Here is a 26,998-nt window from a genome sequence, read left to right as displayed (position 1 = left end):
TCTACTTTAAAATTCTTAAGAAAAAGAAAATTAAGAACAAAAGCAAAATGTGGCAAAACAGCTACAGTTAAATCTAAATATTAGCTATTAGTATACTCTTTGCTCTCCACTTTTCTATATAATTTAAAATTTTACTAAAATTTTTTAAAATGCCAACTTCTTCCTTTGTGATCTCAACTTTAGCCAGATAATTTAGAAGTACTTTATATAACTGTAAAATACATACTTCCTATAAAGACATGTAACTTAAGAGAAATTTATTCATTCAACATCTTTACACCATTATGTCTACACGGAGCCACTGACAAGTTTTCCTCAAAAGCATTCTGGGAAGAACAGATAAACACATTGTGGTACATTCATACAATGGAATAACTATTTAGAAATAAAAAGGAGTAAACTGAAAATAAAACAACAATTATATGAATTTCAAGAACACTATTTTGAGTAAAAGAAGCTAGATACAAAAGAGTGTACAGCGTTGGTTCCATTTATATAAACTTCTAGAACAGGCAAAACTATCCTATAGTGATCAAATTCAGAATAGTAGTTGTATGGGAGGGGGAGTGGACCAGAAAGAAGCATGGAGAACTATCTGAGTGACAGAAATGTTCTAGTTCTTGTTTTAGCTGGTGATTACACAGGCGCAAAAACTGTCGAAACTTACTGTAGTGAATACTCAAGATCTATGCATTTCATAAATAAGAAAATCTTTGGGAGCATCTATAGAACAGGCGTACCTCTGTAGTAATGAGATAAAATCTGCTCGTGTGGGTTTGTGATCACACCCTGATACAGCAGCAACAATGTCAGGGGAATGTGAACAACCGTCATGCTGGATTCACGGGTTCCACTGGCCCTCATTCCCCAAGCTGTGAATGACTGTGTTAAGTCTCTGTTTAAATAGCTATTGACAGGAAATTCCCTGGTGGTCCAGTGGTTAGGGCTCAGCGCTTTCACTGCCGTGGTCCTGGGTTCAATCCCTGGCTGGGGAACTAAGATCCCACAAGCCTTATGGCGCAGCCAAAAATTAAATAATTAATTAAAAAAAAAACCCCAGCTACTGACACTGCCTAAACAAAACAGCTGGCCAAATTGGTCTTGTCTATCAATAAATTCCAAATACTAGGAAACCTGGAAACAAGTCCAATTGGTTAATTCAAAGGCAATACAGAATAAAGAAAACTCTCCACCAGCCAGCTGGGAACTGATTCCACCGTTAAAGTCTTGGAAGGCTTGGTTATCTCTGCCCTTCGGAGGCACCACAAGATTAAACCTAAAACCCAAAATGAAGAACATGTTCAAGGTTCTTCAGTTTAAATTTGCTTTCTCACTTGGAAGTACCTCCCATTATCCTCATAGAACTTAACAATCTAAATTACTAAGAGAGCTGTCTAAACAGATCCTAAACTGTCCTACTGCGAACTGCTGCTCTGTTTCCCCTCCTAGACACATGCAATAACTTTAAAACAAAATATCAATATTCCCAGCACTAAAAATTATTCCTTTTCAAAGGAAAATGAATAAGATGGCTTACAAAGGGGAAAGAAAAGCTCAGGCCACAAATATTTGACCTCTTTATTAAAATAACAGGCTAACTAACTTTGGTTCCATTATTTCGGTTACACTAAATCAACAGGACGCACCATTTTTCTTATTATTGATCTGGCAGCACCTTGTTAACTAGGAATAACAGAGCAATCAATGGCAACACGGCTGAGAAAGTTTCATGGTTCATCCAGAGGCAATTACTTTTCAGTTTAAAAAATAAGATGACTTTATAGATTTTTTTACTCCTTTCAAAACATTCTTATAATGCCATTACTTATATATCCAAGCTACTACAGGAGCCAAACCAGGCTCCTTCTAGAGATTTTTCAAGAACTATAGAATACTTTTCTACTTTTTTTCCTTTTATTTACAAAATAAAGTCAGGGACAGATGTAGGACCTGGAAACACAGCTTCTCATTTGTTCTTTTTGTGTTTTTACAGGCCTGTGCTTCACTGACGTGCACATGGAGATGAACGTGCTCACACTGGAGAACACAGCCTGGCGGAAAGGAACAACACTAGCACGCTTGCATCCTGGTTTTGGTGTGACCGCTGTGCTCGCCAGAGATGTTGCCTCTCAACTCAATCTTCATTGTCGCCTTCAGTCAACCATCAAAAACACTATTCTGTGTCTAAAATGTGTTTTGAGTTGCACCTTTCTTTTCCATTTCCTATTACACCCCTATCATCTCTCAATGAGTCACTGCATAATTACAGTGACTATGCCTGAAGATTCCTAACAGCCTCTAGCTTCATCCCCTTCCAGCTCCATCCCCGCACTGTAACCAAGTGAGCTCCCTAAAACACCAGCCCAGTCATGGAACTGCCCTCATTGCTCCACTGACCTACAGCAGTGGTTCTCACACCATGTCCCCTTAGAACTGAACCAGTGGTTTACACTGCTGCTAAAAATGTGGCCCAGTTCACACACACACAAAAAAAATTAACATAAAATTCAAGTTGATAATAGAATTGTCTCAACTTTAAGATGTGCTCCAATTGTTTTTTTCCTTTAGTACTCCGTATCAGCCAGTAGGCCCTAGCCAACAGCAAAAGACAGCAAATATTAATGGAAAAACCAGGAAGGAATCAATATGTCTAAAAACTCACTTATTATAAGCACATTTGCTCATGGTTGAAATTTTATAATGTGGCTTACAGCACATAGTTTTAAATTTTAACATTTCTGAAGTAAAAATTAAACTTTAGACTAAACAGATGATTTGGTGCTAAATCATAATTTGTGATAAAAATTAATAAGTAAGCAAGCATTTCATGATGTTAGTTTAAAAGCACCATGACTTTCACAGCCATAAAAACGTGTTTGAGGACCACTCCCTCATGAATGAAATCTGCCACATCTGCCGTTCCGGCCCTCGGGACCCTGTGCTCTACCTTATTCTCAGCTCGACTGCTGTTTCCGCTGCAGAAAAACACTTGCCCACTCCCGGAAGGCCATTTCCCCTGGCCTTACCCTTCCTTCAAGCTCAAGTACCAGCACCTTGGAGAAGTCTTCTCTCACCAACCCCAGCCCCTTCTCTCCCGGGCAGGCCTCACCTGGCTCTGACAGAACAGGCAGCACTGATGCATCATCTGTGGTCAAATCTCTCCCCCTAACTAGACAGCATACCCTCAGTTCATCTCCAAATCCCAAGGACTCAGCACATGCCTGATCCAAAAGATATACTCATAAAATGCAGAACAACTCAATTGCTTAAGCTAATCATAACAAATCAGTCCTATGACTTTATAGTCATATTACATATAAAGAAGTGGCATATGTTAAGTTCCAAAGAAGTAACACAAATTAAAGAACCACAGAAGTTCAAAAGATGGAAGGATCAGCGAAGACCAAGTTAATACAATAAAAATAAAATAGCCACCCTAAGTGCTACCTAATTTTTCTAAGTATACAGAAAATCTCTGTAGAGTTAACTTAATGAAAATTAAATAAAACGAGTTATTCCCAATTGTTTTATTCTTTTGAAATGTTTTTTAGTTGCCGCTGGTATTGCTCTGATTTGGATTGTTGACAACTTCTGCTTTTTGGCTATTACTTAATGAAATGTATCTGTGTTCCTTCTTATCTCTTTAGATGGTGAGAAGGACTGGGAAGAGAGAAAATGAGCTAACATTTATTGGATGATAAGCTACACGTGCATTACTTCAGCCTCACTGCAATCCTATCAGGAAGGCATTATCACTCCCGTTTTTTAAATGAAGGAAACCATGGACCAGAAAAGTTAAGCAAATTGCTCATGAATATGTAGTTAGTAAGTGGTTGAACTGGGAATCAGGGTGACCAAGTCATCTTTTTGTCCAGGACTTACCCAGTTGTTGCACTGGGAAATTTCCAAATACCAATTCTAAGGCTGAAAGTCCTTCATCCCGGAATTTGCTCAGCCCCAGGAAAACCAGGAATTGGCATTTAATTGGAATTTGAATCCAGTTCTGGCTGACTCCCAAGTCACGCCTTCCATCAACTCCATTACTGTGCCCTTGGGCAGGGAGCACAGTAGCTGACCTAACCATGATGATATTAACAAAAACTTCCAAAATATAAACAAGCTAGTCACAGACGAGTTTTTTCTTTTAGGTGCAGAGATGAACCTTACCAGTTTGACTGCTTTATGTTTTACGAAGTTAGCTATCTTCTTCCTGGGTCCAAGGGGTATCCCCATTTCCTTCAGGTCATCCACCGTACACATAAGCTTTAAAAGAAAACAAACAAGTACATTAATTAGTCAATCTAATGATACATGAACTGAAATTAAAAAAAGGAAATTATGAAAAGAAACTGTATCATCTAAGGCAACTGAATATCCAATTTGTTTAAAGTTAACTTCTTTCTTGCCCCCACCCTCAGGTAATTTTTTTAAAATCATGAATTAATTTAGGTTGTAAAATTTTAGGCCTCCACATCTAAGTCATTCTTTTAATTTTTAACAGAAAATACATGCATGTTGTACAGAATTCTTTCCTCATACACAAGATAAACAATTTTAGACAAAAATGAATCAAACTATTATCAGTTCCTATTTCCCCTCATCCCGGCCACATAGTATATTAATATCAAACTCTTAATATTCTTGCCAAACTGATAGGTTAAAAAAACCTCACTGCACTTTCTTTTTTAATAAATTTATTTATTTAATTTATTTTTGGCTGCGTTGGGTCTTCGTTGCTGCACGTGGGCTTTCTCTAGTTGCAGCGAGCAGGGGCTACTCTTCGTTGCGGTGCACGGGCTTCTCATTGCGGTGGCTCCTCTCGCTGCGGAGCACGGGCTCCAGGCCCGTGGGCCTCAGTAGCCGCGGCGCACGGGTCCAGCAGTTGTGGCTTGCGGGCTCCAGAGCGCAGGCTCAGCAGTTGTGGCGCATGGGCCCAGCTGCTATGCGGCATGCATGATCCTCCCAGACCAGGGCTCGAACCCGTGTCCCCTGCATTGGCAGGCGGATTCTTAACCACTGCGCCACCAGGGAAGTCCCTCACTGCACTTTTAATTTATATTTCTCTTCAGAGTTTTCATATGATAAGAAGTCATTTGTTATTTTCTTTTCTGAATATCATCTGTTCATATTCTTTGCCTATTTTCCTATTGTGTTGATGGTCTTTGTGTAACTAACTTACAGAAACTTTGAATAATAAGAAAATAAACCCTTTGTTTATAATGTGTGTTGCAAACAGTCTTCTTAACCTATTGTTGGCCTTTAGATATTGTCTATGCCATCCCCTGCTATGCAATTTTTTTTCCTTTATGGCTTCTGGGTTTTATGTCACACTTAGAAAAGCGTTCCCAGATTATTAAAAAAAGTTCTCCTGTTTTTTTCAATTTTTTTTAAACGTTTAAGTCTCTGCCTTATCTGAATGCATTGTGATGTAAAAGTGTTTAAATCTTATTTTCAATCTCATACACAGGAAAAACAATTTTAGACAAAAATGAATCAAACTATCATCAGTACCAGAGATTCCATATCAATCTTTTCCTTTTCAAAAGTGCTAACGTATTCAGAGAGGCTAAGTGCTTCCAGAGTTTCTTGCAAAGTCAGGACTTCTTCATTTTCAACATCAAGGTCACAAGACTCATCCAACGTCAGCTTTGGCTCTTCAGGTATCTTTTAAAAAAAAAGTTGGGAGAACATTACAAAGTTCCCATAAAATGTCTTCTGATCTATGGAAAAATCTTAATTCTGTCCTATACACAAATAATAATTTTTGGCAGTTTGCTATCCAAAGTTTGAATATTCTGAAAAAGTATATAAATTTAGTAAATCACTCATGCTCCCATTTCCTACAATAATTTACTTCACATTTTTTAAAGAAACCATAAACTGTCTCTCACATTTAAATTTATAATCCATAAGGAAGACGAGTGAGAAACTCAAATAATGAGCTCTATGATTCCATTGCACTCCTAAAGCTCAGGGTATTTGTTACATAGAATCAGTTCAGATTGTGGAAAACTCTTCAGCTCCAACTCTGAATCTAGAGGTCAATTGGGCCATACCTGCTTTTCCTGAAAATGTGGCTGCTTCACAACTCCATTAGCAACAGCTAAAGGCCCAGGAGACTTTGATAAATTCAAATCTTTTTGATTAGACAGGATGTCAAACAATATTAAAGAACCTTAAAAAAAAAAAAAAAAAAGAAGCATTTTGCTTTATAATGTACTAGGTGCTTTTATAACACTAAATAAATTCTCCTCCTTTTTTTTGTTCAAAGTCCCAAGCAGAAGTCACATAAAGTTAGATGTTAATCAAGATCTGATAATCAATATTCTTGTTTTACCAAGTAGCAGAATAAATTAAAATATAAAGCATTCCTAGGTGACATGAAAGGCAAATAAGGCAGAATGTAAACTCAAAGCATTCATTTCTACCCTTTATAAAACTTAAAATCTATAATTCTAAATCTTGAACTAACAATGTCACCCACATTGAAAGCAGTGATGACTCAACAAAAATTGTATTTAAAATGTGGATATTTGGAAGTTTTACCTAAACTGTGACCAGCAACAGAGACCCCTCCTTTGAAGTCTGGGTTCCGACTCATGAAGAGTGCATACAGACGGTTCATCTCCAATCCCACTTTCTCCACAATCCTCTGACAGTAGATGGGGCTATTGTAAAATAAAATGTCTAGCAAGGTTTCATTAGTAAAGTGACGAAACCGACCAATACTTGGTAAAGTGATTTTCTTAATGTTCCTGTTTAGACAGAAAAAGAAGTATGTTTAGTCAGTAAGCACCTTAAATTTATCGGTTTTTAAAAGTTTTAATTTTGAATCCTGAAAATACACTAAGTAAAAAAAGATCCCACAGACTAATTATGAGTTGATTTTATGGACAGTTACTGTAAACAAATCAAGATAAACCAAAAAAGCTGCCATTTGTGCCTATAACTATACTATGAACTTGGGGATTCTCTGAAGTTATCATATAAAATAAGGCCAAAACGAAGATTTTTAATTCATTTTTAAAGAGGAAAGCCTACTCTTCCATTTTTCTTCCAGTTTACTGGAAATCAGGATACCTGACAAAAATTGTGGGTGGCCAGGACAATAGAGAATGTAGCAAGAAGTAAAAAAGGAGCTTAATGGAATGAAAATCTTTCCTGATTTGAGAATGGCCATACTTCAGGAATACCCACAGAGAAAGAAAGCATCCCCATAACAGGGCTTCACATGGAGAGAATAGAATGCTTGTAGGGTTAGTTTTATTAAAGCATGTGCCCTGAAACATCATGACGTTCACTAAAATCCAAGTATGTCATTAGCCCTGTGTCCCCAGCATAAATATTTTCTAAATCTGTGCTTCCCAACTGGAAGCATTCCAAACTGAGTGGAGAGCATTTTTAGTTGTCACAGTGCCTGGTAAGTGCTGCTGGCATTTAGACTAAGGATATTAAATGGCCTACAATACACACAACAGTCTTACATGACACAGAATTGTCCTGCCAGAAGAGTCTCCACTGAGAAACAATAATCTAAATCAGTGGTTCTCAACCAGGGGCGATTTTATCCCCAGGGGACATCTGGCAATGACTAGAGACATTTTTGGTTGTTAAATTAAGGGTAAGGTCGTGCTACTCTTATCTAGAGGGTAGAAGCCAAGGATGCTGCTAAACATCCTATAGTGTACAGGACAGCCCCATGTGTGAACCACTATAGATTAGTATTTTGAAACCAGCTTAAGTTTCTTAGATTCTCTTAAATATTTACAATAGGAATACACACATACATATGTACATATATACATGCGTGTGCACACACAAAGTAGCACATAAACTTAACAGTGTTTAATCATATGTCAGAGCAAGTATATAAAGTTTTTAAGTGTATTTGTTGAAGTCATAATAAACTACTTTATACTATAGTTTAAAATTTGAATCTAAGTTTGACTAATCTGAAAACCAAGCTATCAAAATCCACAAACCTGTCAACACCTGTGGCATCCCCACCCAAGGAACTATGCCAATGAACCGGAAGGAATTCCACTCTGCTTACTTTCCGATCATCTAAAGATTTCTTGAAATGTGTCTGCAGCAATTTGAGAGAAACCACCCTAAAATCATCCACTTAAAAAAAAAAATCAGGGAAGACAAATTAACTTGATTAAATTTTCCTAGCTTGATTAAGTAGTTAGCAATTACCTCAATTATGCCAGTATTTTTTATACACAAACTTTTCAAGAAAAGAAAAAAAAGATGACAAAATTAGTCCAAAAAAGAAAAAAAACCAACCTTTAGGAAGTTCTTGTTAATGTCTCATTATTTTACAGGAATATATAAATGACTGAAAAACATTAGCTCAACTACCACTACTGGGAGGCAGAAATGCACTGTGGGTAGACTCTGGAATCAAATTACCTGCTCCAGAACCTACAGACCGTGACACGGGAGAGGTTAACTCATACTCTGGGCCTCAGTTCCTCACCTAATAGTAAAGATAACAGTAACAGCACCTATACCCCAAAGGGTCATTGTGAGGGTTAAATGATACAACTCATGCAAGATACTTGGTACATACCAAGTATTCAATAAATATGAACTATTACTACAAACATAAAAATAAAACTTCCAAAATTTAAGTAAACCAGGCAGATTCACAGTTCCTTTAAACAACTTCTCACAACTAATTCACCATAAATCAGTTCAACGCACAGGTGTTCCTAGTGGCTGGAAGTGCTCAGGCAGAGGCTGTCAAAAAGGCTAAATTATTTCCAAGATCCCTTCTAATTCTTCACAATCTAGGATTTTATGAGTTATAAATGTCATAAGAGCAAATCAAGTACAAAGTAGTATTGCCCAGTGATCATTTAAATCTCCTCTTACAGTCCCTCAGCCAACAGTATACAGCTGGAAACCATCTTAAAAATGAAGGTTTAAAAGTTCTAGTAGTTCTCCAATCATTTCAGGAAATAAAGTGACTAACGCTTACCACATTCAATAATGCTTCTAAAGCGCAAGTCACACACAGGTCCAATGCCATGCACTATGAACACCAAATGGTCAACCTGAGGCATTTCCCCTGCAAAAGAAAGAAAGACATACATTCATCCATGCATATATACATACATACATACATATACACACACAAGCTGGGGACTGTTTAGGTTTTCTTAATTGAATAGCAATATTCAATACCCCTTTTGTCATCATAAACTTGCCAAAATCAGATGAACGCAGCTCAAAGTCCACCTTGGCAAATAACAGTGAACTAGACCAAGGAGTGGAGGAAGCAGGCCATTTCTGATCCCAGAAGCTATGAGCCAATGACGATCATCAGTTTTGTACCTACAGAGGCTCCATAACCTTGTAATTTCTTCAGAACTCCCCAGGGCACTAAGCCCCACATGGAGATTCAATTTGTCAATATAAAACTTCAAAATCTTTTCCCAAAATCCTTCTCTTTGTTAGATTCATACATACTATACATGAACATTTCCAAGTTAAATCTACTATTTTACTCTGGTTATTTCATACAGATTCATAATATGAGTACATTTATTTCCAAATCCTGCTCACTGCCTGTTTTTATAAATAAAGTTTTATTGCAACACTGCTAGGCCCATTTGTTTGCATATAAATGCTTTCACACTACAATGGCAGAGTTAAGCAGAGATACAGCACAGTCTGCATGGCTTGCAAAGCCTACAATATTTACTACTTGGCCCTTTGCAGAAAAAATTCACCACTCCTGCACTAAAGTAATACAAACTAGTTGAGGCATGACAAAACAAGCCCAAAAATATTGCCAAAAGCCTAGTTTCAACAAGCAAAGTGCTTCTTCACAACAATATATATTTTAGAATCTATATTACATGGTTTGTGCACCTTCAACAGAACTCTAAATTAAAGAACAAACAGATATAAAAGTAATAAAGAGGAAAGATCTGTGCCAACCTGGCTGATTTCTGCATGTTATGGCAGGTAATCCTAATAACTGTTTCCTTTTTTCATCATTCTAAAATAGAGAAGTCTAAAAATGACCTTAGTCCTAAACAAACTGTACGAACCATCAGGAATTTCATCAAGGTTATCATCAACTCCACGCTTTACAACCCTGGGCCTTGTCTGTCCATCTTGTGTGGTCCCCCATTCATCTGGCACTGATGAGGGCTGGAACTGAACAATAACCTTCAAGATACAAGAGAAGGATTATGACAGAGCTCACTACCAAATTCATTCCCACTATAAGCTAAATAATTTATCTCAACACATAATAAACTACTTCATAGTATAGTTTATAAGTCAGATACTTGTACTGTTCCTCCAAAATCAATTTTGTAACAGTCCTGGTAGTGTTCAGTAACCATTAAAACTAAGTAAATCAATACCATTATTTCCAATGCTTATGTTGGAAAATAATACAACTAAATCAGAGATAGTATGCCTTGATTTAAAAATATAACAAACATCCAGGTTTACACATAAGAAATAAAAGAAATAGAGGAATCCTTGTTTTATAAATACATATAAGGCAAATCCTCTAAATAACAATGTGTAAATTCAATTTTAATGTCCAAAACAGATTTACCTACCACTTTTCAGGAAGACATATACTATTCTGTTAAATCAATTGTATTAAATTTAGTCCAGTGTCATACGGAAAAATCTCAAATAAACAACCTAACCTACCATCTAAAGGAATCAGAAAAAGAAAAGCAAACAAAGCCCAAAGTCAGCACAAGGAAGGAACTAATAAAGATCAGAGAGCAAATAAATAAAATTGAGACCAAAAAAAAAAAAAAAAAACAATAGGAAAGATCAATGAAACCAAGAGCTAGTTTTTTTAAAAAAATTAACAATATTGATAAACCTTTAGCCAGGCTTACCAAGGAGAAAAGAGAGAGGACCCAAATAAACAAAATAAGAAATGAAAGAGGAGAAATAGCAACCGATACCACAGAGACACAAAAAAAATCATAAGAGAATACTATGAACAGTTATATGCCAACAAATTGGACATATTAGAAGAAACAAACTTCTAGAACCATACAACCTGCCAAGACTGAATCAAGAAGAAACAGACAATTTGAACAGACCAATCACTAGTAGTGAAATTGAATTTCTAATAAAAAGAACTCCCAGCAAACAAAAGTCCAGGACCAGACAGCTTCACACAGGAATTCTATCAAACATATAAAGAAGGGCTGATAAGCTGATACCTATCCTTCTCAAACTATTCCAAAAATTGAAGAGGAGGGAACACTCCCAAATTCATTCTATGAGGCCACCATTACCCTGATACCAAAACCAAACACACTACAAAAAAAAGAAAATTACAGGCCAGTATCTTTAATGAATATAGATGCAAAAACTGTCAACAAAATATTAGCAAACCGAATCCAACAATATATAAAAAGGATCATACACCATGATCAAGTGGGATTTATTCCAAAGATGCAAGGATGGTTCAACATTTGCAAATCAATCAATGTGATACGCACATTAACAAAAGGAAGGATTAAAAATCACGATTATCTCAACAGATTCAGAAAAGCATTTGACCAAATTCAACATCTATTCATGGTAAAAAAAAAAACACCTCTCATCAAAGTTGGTACAGAGGGAACATATCTCAACATAGTAAAGGCCATTTATGAAAAAACCCACAGCTAACAGCACACTCAGTGATGAAAAGCTGATCATATTTCCTCCAAATTCAGAAACAAGACAAGGATGCCCACTCCTGCCACCTCCATTTAACATAGTATTGGAAGTCCTAGCCACAGCAGTCAGAGAAAAAGAAATAAAAGGTATCCAACTGGAAGGGAAGAAGTAAAACTGTCACTATTTGCAGATGACATGACACTATATATAGAAAACCTTAAAGTCTCCACCAAAAAACTATTAGAACTGATAAATGAATTCAGTAAAGTTGCAGGATACAAGATTAATATACAGAAATCTGTTGCTTTTCTATACACTAATAATGAACTATCAGAAAGAGAAAGCAAAAAAAGACAATCCTGCTTAAAATCTCATCATGAAGAATAAAATACCTAGGGGGAATTCCCTGGTGGTCCAGTGGTTAGGATTCTGGGCTTGCACTGCCGGGGGCCCAGGTTCAATCCCTGGTTGGGGAACTAAGATCCCACAAGCTGTGCAACATGGCCAAGAAAAAAAAAGAAGAATAAAATACCTAGGAATAAGCCCCAATGTTCATAGCAGCACAGTTTACAGCAGCCAAGATATGGAAGCAACCCAAGTGTCCATCAACAGACAAACGGATAAAGAAGATGTGGTACACATACATACATATATACACACACACAATGGAATATTACTCAGCCATAAAAAAGAATGAAATTCTGCAATCTGCAGCAACGTGGATGGACCTAGAAAATGTGTGTAGTGAAATAAGTCAGAGAAAGGCAAATACTGTATGATATCGCTTTATTTGTGGAATCTAAAAAATAAAACGAATGTATCAATAGATAGCAAAACAGAAACAGACTCACAGATTAAAAAAAAAAAAAAAAAGTAGTGGTTCCAGTAGGGAGAGGGAAAGGGGTAGGGCAAGATAGGGGTATGGAATTAAGAGACACAAACTACTACGTATAAAAATAGGTTAGCAACAAGGATATATTGTACAGCACAGGGAATTATAGCCATTATTTTGTAATAACTTTTAATGGAGTATAATCTGTAAAACTACTGAATCGCTATGCTGTACACCTGAAACTAATATAATATTGTAAATCAACTATACTTCAATTAAAAAAATAAATTTTAATAGTTTAACATTAACCTTCCACCCCCCCCCCAAAAAAAACGAATGCATGCAAGATGCTATGTAAAATTTTGTGTGCTTATATGAAAAACAAAAGTTAAAAAAAAAAATTAAAAAACAAAAGGGTAAGTGTGGTTACCGTTAAGAGGCAAAACTAGGGGAATGCAGAGGTAAGAGGCTTTTGTTTTTCATTTGATACCCTTTTATACTGTTTAAACTTTGATGGCATATGAATGTTTTTATTTTTACTTACTTTAATATCAGTAAGGACTATAGAGGTGGTTAGAATATAGGTTGTTTTTGTTTTTCTTTTACACTTTTCTGTAATAAATAGCCTATGTTCTGAGAAACTACCATATTACTAGCATTATGCTAGATGCTTTTGCATAAATTACCTCACTTCATCAAAAATATGACCCTGGGAGGTAAATCTTATTTATTACAAGTGAGGAACCTGGAGCTTAGAGAGATTAAGGATGGTAAATGGAAGACTCTAAACACCACACCCAATATCTTTAAAAAAACAAGAGAGGTTTCCAGAGATAATACAAATAAAGAGGAAGAACTTATTTTTACTTTAAAGGTTGAAACAAGCCATCATCAAGGGCAAGGTAGGCAAACTATTGCCTGCAGGTCAAACCTGGCCCACCACTTGTTTTTATAAATAACATTTTATTGAAAATAGCCAGGCCCACTGGTTTACATACTGCCTGTAGCTGCTTTCAGAGACTACATGGCCTACAAAGCCTTAAATATTTACTCTCTGGCCCTTCACAGAAAAGTCTGCTGAGCCTGGATCAAGTACAAAAATTTATCAAGCTTAACTTCAACGATGCATACTAAGCTTCAGCTAATGTGTTACCATAAACAGAAACTTCATAAGACAAATTTAAATTTCATTTTAGCTTCTATCATCGATATGAACTGTAGTAAACTTAAAAGCAATGCACTTGTTATAAATATATCCCTACTGCAGAATAAAAATGAACATTTATCAAACATTCAGTAAAATAATTATTTTTAAAAACCTAACACTTTAATATCTTAAACAATATCACTACCTTTGGATTGTGCATAACAATTGTCTCCCCACTCGGAAACTCTAATCTGCGGTGCCACTGATTCGTGGTTACAGCTTTTTTATATTCAGCCTACAATGGAAACAACATACAATCCAGTAAGACAAATCTATTAAGAGAAAGTGTGGAAGAAAATTATAACTATGATAGTAATAAAAATAAGAGTAATAGCAGCTCTCCTGCACTAACTGGCTACCATACTTATTATCATTTTACAAACAGTACCTCACTTAACTGCTCTCAATCAGCCCTAAATAATATTATCCCCATTACACAGAGGTGAAAACCAAGGTTTAAACAGTCTATTAATTTCCTAGGGCTGCCATAACAAAGTACCACAAACTGAGTGGCTTATAAAAACAGAAGCTTATTGCCTTGCAGTTCTAGAGGCTAGAAGTCTGAAATCAAGGTGTCAGCAGGGCCGCATTCCCTCTGAAACTCATAGGGAACTCCTTCCTCGCCTCTTTCTAGCTCCTGGTGGTCTGTCAGCAATGTGTAGTATTCCTTGGCTTACAGATGCATCCCTCCAATCCTCTACTTTCACATGGCCTTCTCCATGTTTGTCTTAACATGACTGTCTTCTTATAAGGACACCAATCATATTGAATTAGGGGCCCACCCTACTCCAGTATGATCTCATCTTAACTAATTATATCTGCAACAACCCTATTTCCAAATAAAGTCACATTCTGAAGTACTAGAGGTTAAGACCGCAACCTATCTTTTTTTTTTTTTTTTTTTTGGTGGGGGGGGGCGCGGACACAATTCTAATGCTAGCAGGCATTTTTAGTTCACAGTTGCACAAGACCACACAGTGATCACAAAGGTAAGGAGCAAAAGCAGAACTGTGGTTCACTCCCACCCACGACCTTCTGACTCCAAAGACTTGACTGTCCCACCACTTTCTTACTCTCCCTCCAGAGACACTATTCTGCTCTCTATAAGACAAAAGTCTGAGGGTCTCTTGGAGAGAGATTCAAGACCAGGTAAGGGGGAACCTCTGGTACACCCACTGCCCAAAGTCTTTTTTTAAATGAGTAACAGTGGGACTTCCTTGGTGGCGCAGTGGTGAAGACTCTGAGTTCCCAATGCGGGGGGCCCGGGTTCGATCCCTGTTCAGGGAACTAGATCCCACATGCATGCCGTAACTAAGAGTTCGCATGCCACAACTAAGGAGCCCATGTGCTGCAACTAAGGAGCCGGTGCAACCAAATAAATAAATAGTATTAAAAATGAGTAACAGTGATTATTTGACAATCATGTCAAAATAGAAGTGTTTCTTCTTATCTCCTGGGCAGTCATTCAGTAACAATTCCTCTCCATCAGCCTCTATCCAGCTGACCCTCTTCCTCACTACTTTTTAAAAGACTTTTAACATATTTGTTTACATTTTTTAAAAGATCACAAACAAAAATGTTTAAAGATTCACCATCTTAAGAACTATTTTCATTTCTTCCTATTCCCTTTCAATCCACAGCTTTATAATAAATCTTGTCTGGCAGAGTATGTTTCCACTTATCATTCTTCAAAATGGTCTTGATTATTCTTGATACTTTGATCTTCCATATAAAATTTAGGAGCTGTCTGCAAATTTTACTTAAAAAACCCTGATGTGACTTTGATTGGGACTACATACAATTTATAAAATAATTTGGGAAGAACTGACACCTTTATTATATTGAGACTGTGCATCTATGAATGTAATATTTTGGTCTATTTCTTTGAGGTCATCTTTTACATCCTTCAATTCTGCTTCATAGTTTATTCTCCATAAAGTTCATATATACCTTTTGTTGGACGATTTTTCTACTTAGCCTGTAGTTTTGTTAGTGTTACAGTCTTCTTTTTTTATTATGGTTTCTAATTGGTTATTTCTATTGTGTAGGAATGTTATTCATTTTTATATGCTGACTTTATATCCACAGACTTGCTAAACTCTTACATTGGTACTAATGGAATTTCTAGAGGTTCTCCTGGTTTTCTATGCAGACATTGGTGTAATTATCAAATTAAGGTGTTTTTTGTTTCCAACTCTTCTATTGTTTTGTTTTAGTGCTCTGATAGGACAGGATCATCTACATCACTAGCAATATGTATCACTTGATTCTCATTTTCTCACTGGCTTTTTCATTTCCTAACCTCCTCTGCCTCTTCCCTGATCTGGCTTGAGTTTCCTGGGTAGAGGCTGAACAGGAACTAAGGTCTCCTAAAGTTAAGAACAGCTATGTGCTATTGAGATGGTCAACACATGAATTCCATCCTCGAAGCCTGTGTCACCCATTTATAATCAAATATAGTATACACTTTCAAATACTGCTTAGACTTGAAAATATATACTTTAGCTTCAAAATAATAGGACTAAACATTCAACCTTGGGATGTTATGCCTTCAGTAGGGTCTTGCCAAGGGTACCAAAAATTATAGTACACATTTGTCTATTTATTTAGGTCTAAAATTAAGCCAAAGATTCAGCATTCCTTTACATATTTATTTAGGTCTAAAATTAAGCCAAAGATTCAGCATTCCTTTACATATTTTATTCCTTATTCAAATGATTAAAATTATGTTTTAGGAGACTGACGCCTCCTGATATTTGGTATTTCCAGGAACAAAATTAATTTTATGCCTTCTTTTCAGTCTTTGCCCTTCTTACCTGGGTTCTGACTCGGCTCTAAATCAGTGTTTTTCAAACTGTGGGTCATGACCAGTAATAACTTGTAAAATTAATATTTTCAATGACATAGAAAGTATGTAAGTGAATGACACCTAGTGAGGTAGGTGTTGTTCCATGAACCTTTGTTTCCAATGGTGCGTTAGAGCTCACTCCTACCAGCTCACAAGAGCTGATCACACATACCGCTTCCCAGCTCTGTGTCCAGTTACATCATGTTGCTAGCTTACTATTGGCCACGGTGGGAGTATTTACACCATGGAAATCAGCAAACACTATAAATCAGGCGCTTTTTTCCCTGGATGGAGTATGTTCCATACTCCATTTCCCATGTATTGCAGATGAATTCATTTAACTTATTTCAAATAGTTAATTACTCAATTATTAAGTAGAATTATAACAAGAAGTTAACACAGTTATGTAAAACAACATTAACCACCAATTCTAAGATGGTTAAAAAGTCTCACAGTATTTGTTCCTATTCTTATATTTGTTTTCATAAACCAGAGGTGAATTTCAAGCCTTTTACTGAATATTAATTTGAAAAGCATCCATCTGCTTGGCATCTGCTGTCAGCAGCAAATCATAGCAGCCTGAGCTCTTTTGAAGATTTGATATAAGTACCTTATTATATTAGATCTGTGATGTTCCCCTGAAAAACATTCTATCTTTAGACACCGAGGCCACAATTAGCACCTCATAAAAGATGACACCAATTAAAAGGCAATCTTCTTTGCACACAGGATCAAGATAGGCTGTCTTCTAAATAAAGTCTGCTCCATTGTGAGTGGTGTTACATGGGGCGCCAATGTATACAGAGTCTACGTGTTTTAAAGAAAAGCATAAAGGAATAAAGCCCACGTACCTCCAGTTTTTCACTGAACTCCTCTGTGTAGGGAATAAATCTGCTGTCTGTGTCCCCTTTGTAAAACCAAGCACAGCGTCTCACTTCAGCTGGCTCCTCTTCCCAGTACACGGCTTTCCTCATCCGGTCATAGAGGTAAACGTCGTAGCGCCCTCCATCAGTGCCTAGAACCACACTCTCAGGGTCTGGCTGGACTGGAGCACAAAGACCACATTTTAACTTGACAGTTACAAGGTACATTTAAAAGTAATAACTAATGAATATGGTGACTCGTCTATCCTTAAAGACAAAGAACTAAGCTCATTTTTTTTAAAAAACAGAAGTTTAAGATTAATCTGTGCTGCTCAAAATGATGATTCTTTTACGTGGAGAAGAAATAACGAGGGTAAAATATAAAAGCATGATCATGAAATAATTCAAATAATTGGTAGTTTACTTTGGTTTTTTTTTTTTAATCAAAGCAGCAATGCTCCATGAAGCATACTTCTAAAGAATAGGTGATTTTTAAGTCCCAAGATGAAATATCATCAGGATAAACAAAGAAACCTATTTCTATAGTGAAGACTTCTCAAGAGTCTTAACACACTCTTGTGCACGATCTCAAGAGATGGATGTAGTTACAGCACTTCCAAAACTCATCTGACCATGGAACACTTTTTTCATAGCATCTTCGGGAACAAGAGTTCCATAGAAAATGCTTTATAAATGCCCTATAGCTACAAACAAATAAGGGAAATAAGAAAACTGACACCTGGGTTATATGAACGACTCTGTTTCTTGGATTTAAACTACCTTTAAACAAAAAAAGAAAATTACTAAAACATTTCTTCAAATACCTTGCTCAAATAACTCAGAACTTATATTAATATTATCATCTTAAGGTACAGAGGCTGGCAGGCTCTACAAGGATTAAAGAATTTGACACTCATAAAAAGTAGGCCATGGATAAATACTCTTCATTCCTCTCTTCCTAAAATCAGATACAAATGATGCAGGATCTGTGCTTACCTGAGTTATAGATTTCTTCAAGATTCAAAGAGTCAAACACACTGAAAGGCATCCATAGTTGTCTGTATTCTATCTCCTTGCAGTAAAACCAGTGGGGTTGGACAGGTTCATATTGGTTTTGAAGTAGAGAAGGAGATGACGCTTGCACAGAGGGACCTGCAGGTCTAGCAGCTGCCTGCTGCTGGGTTGGAGGGGACAACCCTGGCTGCACTGAAGGAGGAATCTGGGGGGGACAAAAGTTAGGACCATCACGTCTGTCCAAAGGAACAATTCTGTATATGTTTCAGACCCAAACTAACATAGTAATGATTATCCTAAATATTTCTCTAGACAACTATTTAATAACCAGGCTCCAAAGCAAGTAAAATTTTTAAAAATCTAACAAACCCCAAAATCAGTTGCAAAGTGAACAAGACTTTCTCACACTGATGGCAAAGTAAACTAATACCTTTACAGAAATCAACCTAGCAGTATGTCTCTTGTGATTTATTTAATCTTTAAAATATGCATATTCCTTGGGAATTCCCTGTTGGTCCAGTGGTTAGGACTTGGCACTTTTGCTGCTGTGGCCCAGGTTCAATCCTTGATCAGGGAACTAAGATCCCACAAGCCCCATGGCCAAAAATAAATAAATAAATATAAATAAAAATAAAATGTGCATATTCCTTGACCTAGACATTCCATTTCTAAGAATTCATCCTAAAGATATAATTGTAAAAATTTACCCATAAGAATGTATATCAAAAAGTTATTTATAATAGACAATCAGTGGATACAATCTAAATGTCTAATAGAAACCTGGTTAAATAAATCATCTTTTACTCATATGCTGGAATTCTCTAGAACCATTAAAAACATTTTAGAAAAAATCTTAATAACACCTAAAATATGTTCACAAAAAACATACATAATGCTTGCTTGCTTGTTCACAAAAGACATACATAATGCTTGTGTTGGGACTTCCCTGGGGGCGCAGTGGTGAGGCATCTGCCTGCCAGTGCAGGGGATACAGGTTCGAGCCCTGGTCCAGGAAGATCCCACATGCCGTGGAGCAACTAAGCTCGTGCGCCACAACTACTGAAGCCTGCGCACCTAGAGCCCATGCTCTGAAACAAGAGAAGCCACCACAATGAGAAGCGCATGCACCACAACAAAGAGTAGCCCCCGCTCAGGCACAACTAGAGAAAGCTCACGCACAGCAACAAAGACCCAACGCAGCCAAAAATAAATAAATAAATAAATTTAAAAAGAAAAAAAAAAACCACTATGCTTTTATCTAGAAAAAAGGATAAGAAAGACATAAAACAAAATAAAAACAGGGTTTTCTAGTGGCAATTTTTATTCATTTGGCTATTTATTTGGCATTTTTCAAATTTTCTGCACTGAAAATACTTTTAAAATCAGAATACAATTATTTTTTAAAATTTTTATTAAAAATCATTTTAGAATATTCTATCAATGCAAATTTACTGAGGTTGATAACTGTACTGTGGTTATGTAAAAGAATATCCTTATTCTCAGGAAATACACACTGAAGTATCTAGGAGTAAAGAATCATAATGTATTTAACTGATCTTCAAATGTTTCCCCCCAAAATTGCACATATACAGAGTGAGAAAGGAAGGGAGGGAGGGAGGGGAGAAAGGATATTCCAACACGTGTCAGTGTGCACGTTCACAAATGATAGAACAAATGTTCATGACAGGTAAGTCTGGGTTAGGGTATTGGGGTGTTCTCTGTCCTATTTTTATTTTTGCAATCTTTTTTTATATTTAAAATTGTCATTTTAAAAATTCTTAATTAGGAATCTTTACAAAATTTCATCAGCAAACAAAGTATACTAACTTATATTACATGCTACAAATCTGGTTACTTTCCAATATGCTGAAATCCAACATTACCAAGAGTTTGTGTACTGGTAAGATTTAAATTAGATGGTAAAATGGAACCCATTCTCTATCCCCAAGAGAGAAGTCAGGTTACACTCTGATTGCAATACTATTATCTCTGCCACACTGGGCTGGGTTCTTAATTCTTCCTTTTAGTCATTTCCCTTTTTTTTGATTCAGTTCACTTCCCTTTGGAAGTCAGTTGAATAATTAGTGGGGAAAAAAGGTATAAAGGAATTTCATAAAATTTACCCAATGCAAAAGTTATTCCATTGCTCCCCTGAGACAGAGTTTGACTGTCTAGATCCAAACTCCATAAATGTAAATAAAAGAAATTATTGGAGTAATCAATTTTAGTCCCACTAATTGAGTGTTTTGATTGAGTAGTATAATTAAAAAATGAGAAGCTGGCAGTCTGTTAATTATTGCTCCGACTCTAACATGTCCCTAGATGACATTTGTTACTGGTATCTTACATTAAATCTGGAAATATTGGCATATGGTTAACTCATTAAAATCAATTACTACTTCCATAAATAGATAATATAAACTAAAATATGAACCATTCAATGAGCTATCTCTAAAAGACTGTTTACTTCAAAGCATGTAGCTTACAAAAACATACCCTCTGAAAATAATCTGTCATCATATTGATTATTAAAAGCACAGGGTTTTCAAAAACATAGGTTAAGATGAGAGAGATTAAAAATTACAGTGAATTATTAGGATATAAAAACATGTTTCCATACCGATGGCAAAGATCCTGGAGGCATCTGGTACATCTGAACAGGGGGTCCAGAGGGCGGGGGATGGGTAGGATGGGCCGGTGTCTGGCACTGCTGCAGCTGTGGTGGTGCAATATAAGGATTAGCCCTGCTGCTTACAGCTGTGTGGCGATATGGATTGTATCCTTGTTGGGGCGTTCCTTGGGGTGGGCTCCCAAAATCTGAAGGAGGGAGACTACTAGGCTGAGAAGGCAGATAAGTATTTATTCCCATTTGTGAAGCAGCTGGAGCACCATATTGAGCCTTCGAAATGGATGGTGAAAATGCATTCGACATATCTTGGGATCCGGTTGTAAAAGGGAGAGCAGCTGGGGGCTTGGAGAATGCTGATTGTCCAGCCGATGTTGCTGCAGTTGTTAACGGTGACTGTCCAATATTCCCAAAAGGATCACTACTGCTTGATACCTGAGAGAAGTAACTAAATGTCTGTGGGGTAGACGTGTGAGCAGAAGTCTGACCAAGGAAGCTGTCCTCCTCACCCACATCTGTGGAATCCTCTGAAAGGGAACAGAAGGGTACATGGTTTAAAGGTACGCCATCACTCTGTAGATAAGATTCTATACCGCAGATCTAGCAATTATACCTCTTATTTTGTTGTTCAAACTTACATTTCTGCATTAAAGCCAATAATGAAAAACTTTTTTTTCTTTTTCCTTTGAAATAAAAAACTAGAAAACATGAATAAGAAACAAGAGGGAAAAATACTAACTCATTCATAAGTTCACCTCCCAGAGACAATCACTGTTAACACGGTTAATATTTTGATACATACCTTTCCACACTTTTAAAATAAATATAAAGTTATATACTATTTATTTTGTAGATATGTATAAATTATGTAGGCATATATGTATATAGGAGAAGGTTTTAAAAATGGAAACAAAATCTATACTCCTAGTTTTACATGTTATTTTGAATGCTGTTTTTTCCTGGTAAGAAACAATTCAAATACTGTTCTGCTACCCAAATACACAAAACTTTATTTCTACAGTAAGGACAAGAAACTAAAGTACAGATATTAACTCTGTTGACAACAAGGGGTGTGTCAGGGCTCTTACCTACAAAGCACTCATTATATAAGTGAACATGTGGTATTTGTATTCCTGAGGCAAAGTAGGTCAACCATTAATTGCCATCCCTAAAACCACACAGTATCACAACCAGATAGTCATTAGAGAATGCCAAATCACTGGAAAAGTCATTTTCTAACTAAGGGAATTTCTCCTCACTTCCCTTTGCCCAACGTGATCTTCACTGTGGGTATTATTAGCACCAAACTATTTATCCTCTCTTCTGCTACCAAGTCGTAAAATATTGATAAAAACATTTTCCTTCTACATGGCCTCAAAAGTTCAGTCTGGGCTTCCCTGGTGGTGCAGTGGTTAAGAATCCGTCTGCCAATGCAGGGGGCATGGGTTCAAGCCCTGGTCTGGGAAGATCCCACATGCTGCGGAGCAACTAAGCCCATGCACCACAACTACTGAGCCTGCGCTCTAGAGTCCATGAACCACAACTACTGAAGCCTGCGTGCCACAATTACTGAAGCCTACGCTCTAGAGCCCACGAGTCACAACTACTGAAGCCTGTGTGCCACAACTACTGAAGCCTACGTGCCTAGAGTCCGTGCTCCGCAACAAGAGAAGCCACCGCAATGAGAAGCCCGTGCACTGCAACAAGTAGCCTGCACACCACAACTAGAGAAAGCCCACGCAGCAACAAAGACCTGACTCAGCCATACATACATACATACATAAACAGAAATAAAAAAGCCCAGTCTACCTTTCCTCAGGAAACTTTTAGGAGGCCTTAGCTTCTAACACTGTCTTCCTCTTCCTAATCTTTTCCTTCTCCCATCTCATTCCCTCTCATCTCCAATTCCCTCTTATCTCCCACTGCTGGAGGCATAGAGCAGATCAGAAGGGTGGACCCTCTCCCAGCACACAGGCACACTGGTCCCTGCCCTTGAGACCTGCCAAAGGGTGGCCTTTCAAGCTCTGAGCTCCTTCTTGACCTCTGCTGAATGAGGCCTTCAGCTCTTAGGCTGCTCTCATTATATTTCACAGACATCAATTTAACTGAGATACTCCACTATTCAAAATACTCCTCTGAGTTGTTTCTTTGTAACTAAAAGTATCTTCCTGCACAAGGCCCCCTGTCTGCTTATATCTTTCTACTTTTCTGATACATTTCTGATTCCTACCCTCTCTTTTCAGTCACATGAACCTCACTTGGACTCAGATTTCTTAGTTGATGTCTTAACATCTAAAAACAGAGGAAAAAACCTCTGTGGTATATTTCATCCTTTAAGACAACTTGGGATCAACCTGATCCAAGAAACTTTTTTCTGATTAGCATCAATTACAAACAAAATACTGATCTCAACAAGCTGCCAGCCTCACCTCAAGGGGCACTTTCTAATTACATGTGGACACATCTGGTATCAAGACCCATAACTTTAATGAGCACCTGTATACGTGTGATACTCCCAACTCTGTCTCAAACTGAGACTGATCTTATGTGTCCCAGAACCTATTTTCCAACTGCCTCCTCAATACTTTTTGGCAGGTTCAGCCACATGTACCTCAGACTTAGTAAGCCTGAACTGAATCTGTCATCTTAACTGTCCCCCTTCATGTGCTCCGTTTACACATCTCACTAACCTCAACAGATGTCTGCCAACATCCATCCAGACACTCAAACCAGAAACCTGCTCTCTCACACTGCTCCCTCTCTCTCACACCCTTCATTTAATCATTCAGATCCTCATTAAAGAAATATGTACACAGTATCCATTATAATGCCAGGTGGTGCTATGTCTTGGGGCTGAAACTGAACAAAGAGAAGGGGACTCTGCACTGCACAGCCTGGACCCCCCCCTGAGTCACTAAGTCCCAACAATTTGACGGTGTAACAACCTCTCTTATCTGTTCCCTGCTCTTCACATCCAGCATGGCTGACCAGGGCTAGAGTGCCACCGGCTCCTGCCTGACTCACAGTGGCTTCCAGATCGGCCGCTCTTGCCACAGTCAGCTTCACTCTGGTGCAATCTCAGAAAACTCCAGTCTTTCTGAAACACACCTCTAATCCCACTACCTTGTTTAGAACCCTTCAAGGGCACCCCCCACACCCCACAGGGTAAACTACAAACTCCTCAGTGTGGTGTCTGAGGCCCTTCGTGATCTGGGCCCTGCTGACCACTTGAAGCACTCCCCTGCATTCACTCTAGTCACATGGAGGGGTGCAGGGGGGAGGGATGGGGCGAGAGGGAAAGAGCGGGGGAGGGAGAGAGAATGTGAGCACCTACCACCAAATCCCACCAAATCAGCAGGTTTCTCTCACACCTCCAGACTCTCACATGTCTGTCTCCCCAGACTCCCTAATTTCTATGTATCCTTCAATATTCAGCTCAAGAACTGCCTCCTCGGGCTTCCCTGGTGGCTCAGTGGTTGAGAATCTGCCTGCCAATGCAGGGGACACGGGTTCGAGCCCTGGTCTGGGAAGATCCCACATGCCACGGAGCAACTGGGCCCGTGAGCCACAACTACTGAGCCTGCGCGTCTGGAGCTTGTGCTCCACAACAAGAGAGGCCGCAATAGTGAGAGGCCCGCGCACCGCGATGAAGAGTGGCCCCCACTTGCCACAACTAGAGAAAGCCCACGTACAGAAACGAAGACCCAACGCAGCCAAAAATAAATAAATAAATAAATAATTTAAAAAAAAAAAAAAAAAAAAAAAAGAACTGCCTCCTCTGTGAGGTCCTGAAGGCCTGAGGGATGCCCTCTCCCTGGTCAGCCAGCCTGACAGCCACAGCTCTCACAGCAGCCTATCAATCCCTCTTTCCAGCCATCATAAACCTATATCACAATTACTTACACAGCTGGGTACATTGCGTCTGTATATACTGTGCAGTCGTGGAGGGCAATGCTATCTGCTCCTCTGTGTCTCCCTGACATCGGGAACAGGGCCTGGCAAACAGAAGCTGCTCAATCCAGGTTTGTGGAATGAATGAAATTGCTTCCTATGTGTCTCTTTCACTGACATGATTAACCGTTGCTTCCAACCGTTGCTTCCAACGTGTTCTCCTTTTGTCTCTGGAAATTATCTGAATGGGTTTCTAATGATCAAATCTTTTTTAAAGGTAGAAAAATATTTGTTACAGAATTTTAGCTCTAAAAAGTATTAATTTTCTTTTTAAAAAAATAAACCATCTCCAAGAAACAATAGTTTTCAAGACAGGTAAGTTATCCTGTGCTTGGCAATGAAGATGTTTAGCATTTACTGACAGTAACAGACACAAACAAATTATATAGCAAGGAAGATGGGCATGAACTAAACATCTGTGAAGCAGAGGATGACATGAAAACCCCATGCACAGCCTTATTTATTCCTGCAACCTCCCAAAGCATTCTGCTCTAGCCATGCTAGTCCTCCACCAAAAATGGCAATGGTGAACCTTTCAGCCACACTATCACAACAAGACATACATATTCCTGACTGCCACCCTTTCATTCATTCAACAAGTTTCCATTGAAAAATCGGTCTACAGCATACCAGGCACTGTTCTAGGCATAAGTTCCTGCTCTCATGGAGCTTACATGCTAGTGGGATAAGATAAACAAATATGGGACTTCCCTGGTGGCACAGTGGTTAAGAATCCACTTGCCAACGCAGGGGACAAGGGTTCGATCCCTGGTCCAGGAAGATCTCACATGCCACGGAGCAACTAAGCCCGTGTGCCACAACTACTGAAGCCCGTGCGCCTAGAGCCCGCGCTCCGCAACAAGAGAAGCCACAACGAGAAGCCCGCACACCACAACGAAGAGTAGCCCCCGCTCACCATAACTAGAGAAAGCCCGCGCGCAGCAACGAAGACCCAACGCAGCCAAAAATAAAAAGTAAAATAAATTAAAAATTTAAAAAAAGATAAACAAATATTTGTACATGTCAGGTGGTGATAAGTACCAAGAAGAAACATAACACAAAGGAAGGGGAACCATCATGTATTGTCTCCGATTTGCCCTTCTTCACTTCTCCATGAAACTTTCCTCAGTCCTCCAAACAAGAATAAATTATTCAACAGGAAAATATTCAACATTTACTGAGGATCTATGTGCTAGGCACTAAACAAGATCCTAGAAATAAAAAGGTAAATAAGTTATAGCTGCAAACTTCAAGAAGCTCACAGTCCAAATAGAGAGGCAGACATGTTTATTTCACAAACATTTATATAACACTATGTGCCAGGCACTATATTCAGTGCTTTACAAAAATCAGTTCACTTCTCATCACAGCCCATATGGAAAATGAAGAACAGAGAGGTAATTTGCAAATATTACGTGTCTATCCTAAGAGATATCCTACAGTATCCTAGGAGAGGAGGAGGCACTGTCTAATTTTTTTGCATTCCCTGCAAGCACCTGGCACACCAGGAGGTGTTCAACAAAAATCTGTGGAATGCCAGCTGAGGAGTGTCCAGCACTGGGAACAGTTTCTTCCACGAAGAGCTTGGCCCCCGCCCCCAACATCCCAAAGTCCTCAGGCCACTCAAACCTGGCCACTGATGGCCCTGGCAAGGTACCAGAGGGTCGGGTCCAGGCACAAGGAAAACCTCCCGTCCGACCCTCGCCACCCCCCGCCGCCCGCCCACCTCCCCGCACACACTTGCCCCACCGGATCCTCATCTCCTTACTACCTCCAGGCAAGAGCAGGGAGGCCGAGGCAGCGGCAGCCTGGGTGACTGGGATAAAGGGCACGTTGAAGCTGAACTCCGTGGCCGAGGAGGAGAAAAGTAAGTTAGTGCCCGACGAGGAGGTGGAAGCGGCGCCTCCGCCACCGTTAGGTTTCCTCTCAGCCATGGCTGCGGCCCACCTTCCGTTACACGTCTACTGGGGGCCGGTGCGGAACCACCAGCCGGAAA

General features: G+C 38.4%; 1 protein-coding gene and 1 non-coding gene across 4 annotated transcripts in view; one reads left to right on the top strand and one right to left on the bottom strand.

Annotated features, from left to right (window-relative positions):
- SEC23IP (SEC23 interacting protein) overlaps positions 1–26,998 on the bottom strand; it is a 44,437-nt gene extending 17,439 nt beyond the window's left edge. For all 3 annotated transcript variants that reach the window (XM_068548670.1, XM_068548669.1, XM_068548671.1), the window contains exons 1-12: positions 26,774–26,998; positions 21,046–21,578; positions 18,408–18,630; positions 17,400–17,593; positions 13,846–13,935; positions 10,065–10,185; positions 8,987–9,076; positions 7,983–8,124; positions 6,547–6,755; positions 6,057–6,175; positions 5,512–5,664; positions 4,168–4,263 (exon numbers count right to left, since the gene is read on the bottom strand). In XM_068548670.1, coding sequence (XP_068404771.1) covers positions 4,168–4,263; positions 5,512–5,664; positions 6,057–6,175; positions 6,547–6,755; positions 7,983–8,124; positions 8,987–9,076; positions 10,065–10,185; positions 13,846–13,935; positions 17,400–17,593; positions 18,408–18,630; positions 21,046–21,578; positions 26,774–26,936 — 2,133 coding nt within the window. In that variant the 5' untranslated portion in view covers positions 26,937–26,998. The remainder of the gene's footprint in view (positions 1–4,167; positions 4,264–5,511; positions 5,665–6,056; positions 6,176–6,546; positions 6,756–7,982; positions 8,125–8,986; positions 9,077–10,064; positions 10,186–13,845; positions 13,936–17,399; positions 17,594–18,407; positions 18,631–21,045; positions 21,579–26,773) is intronic.
- Positions 12,065–12,137, top strand: TRNAA-UGC (transfer RNA alanine (anticodon UGC)). Its single transcript has one exon. It is a non-coding gene; the product is annotated as a tRNA-Ala (tRNA).

Source organism: Eschrichtius robustus, chromosome 7 (genome assembly GCF_028021215.1).
Source record: "Eschrichtius robustus isolate mEscRob2 chromosome 7, mEscRob2.pri, whole genome shotgun sequence".
In the NCBI taxonomy this organism is placed as follows: Eukaryota; Metazoa; Chordata; class Mammalia; order Artiodactyla; family Eschrichtiidae; genus Eschrichtius; species Eschrichtius robustus.
Note: the sequence above shows the minus strand (reverse complement) of the source record. Positions and strands in the feature narration are given on the sequence as shown.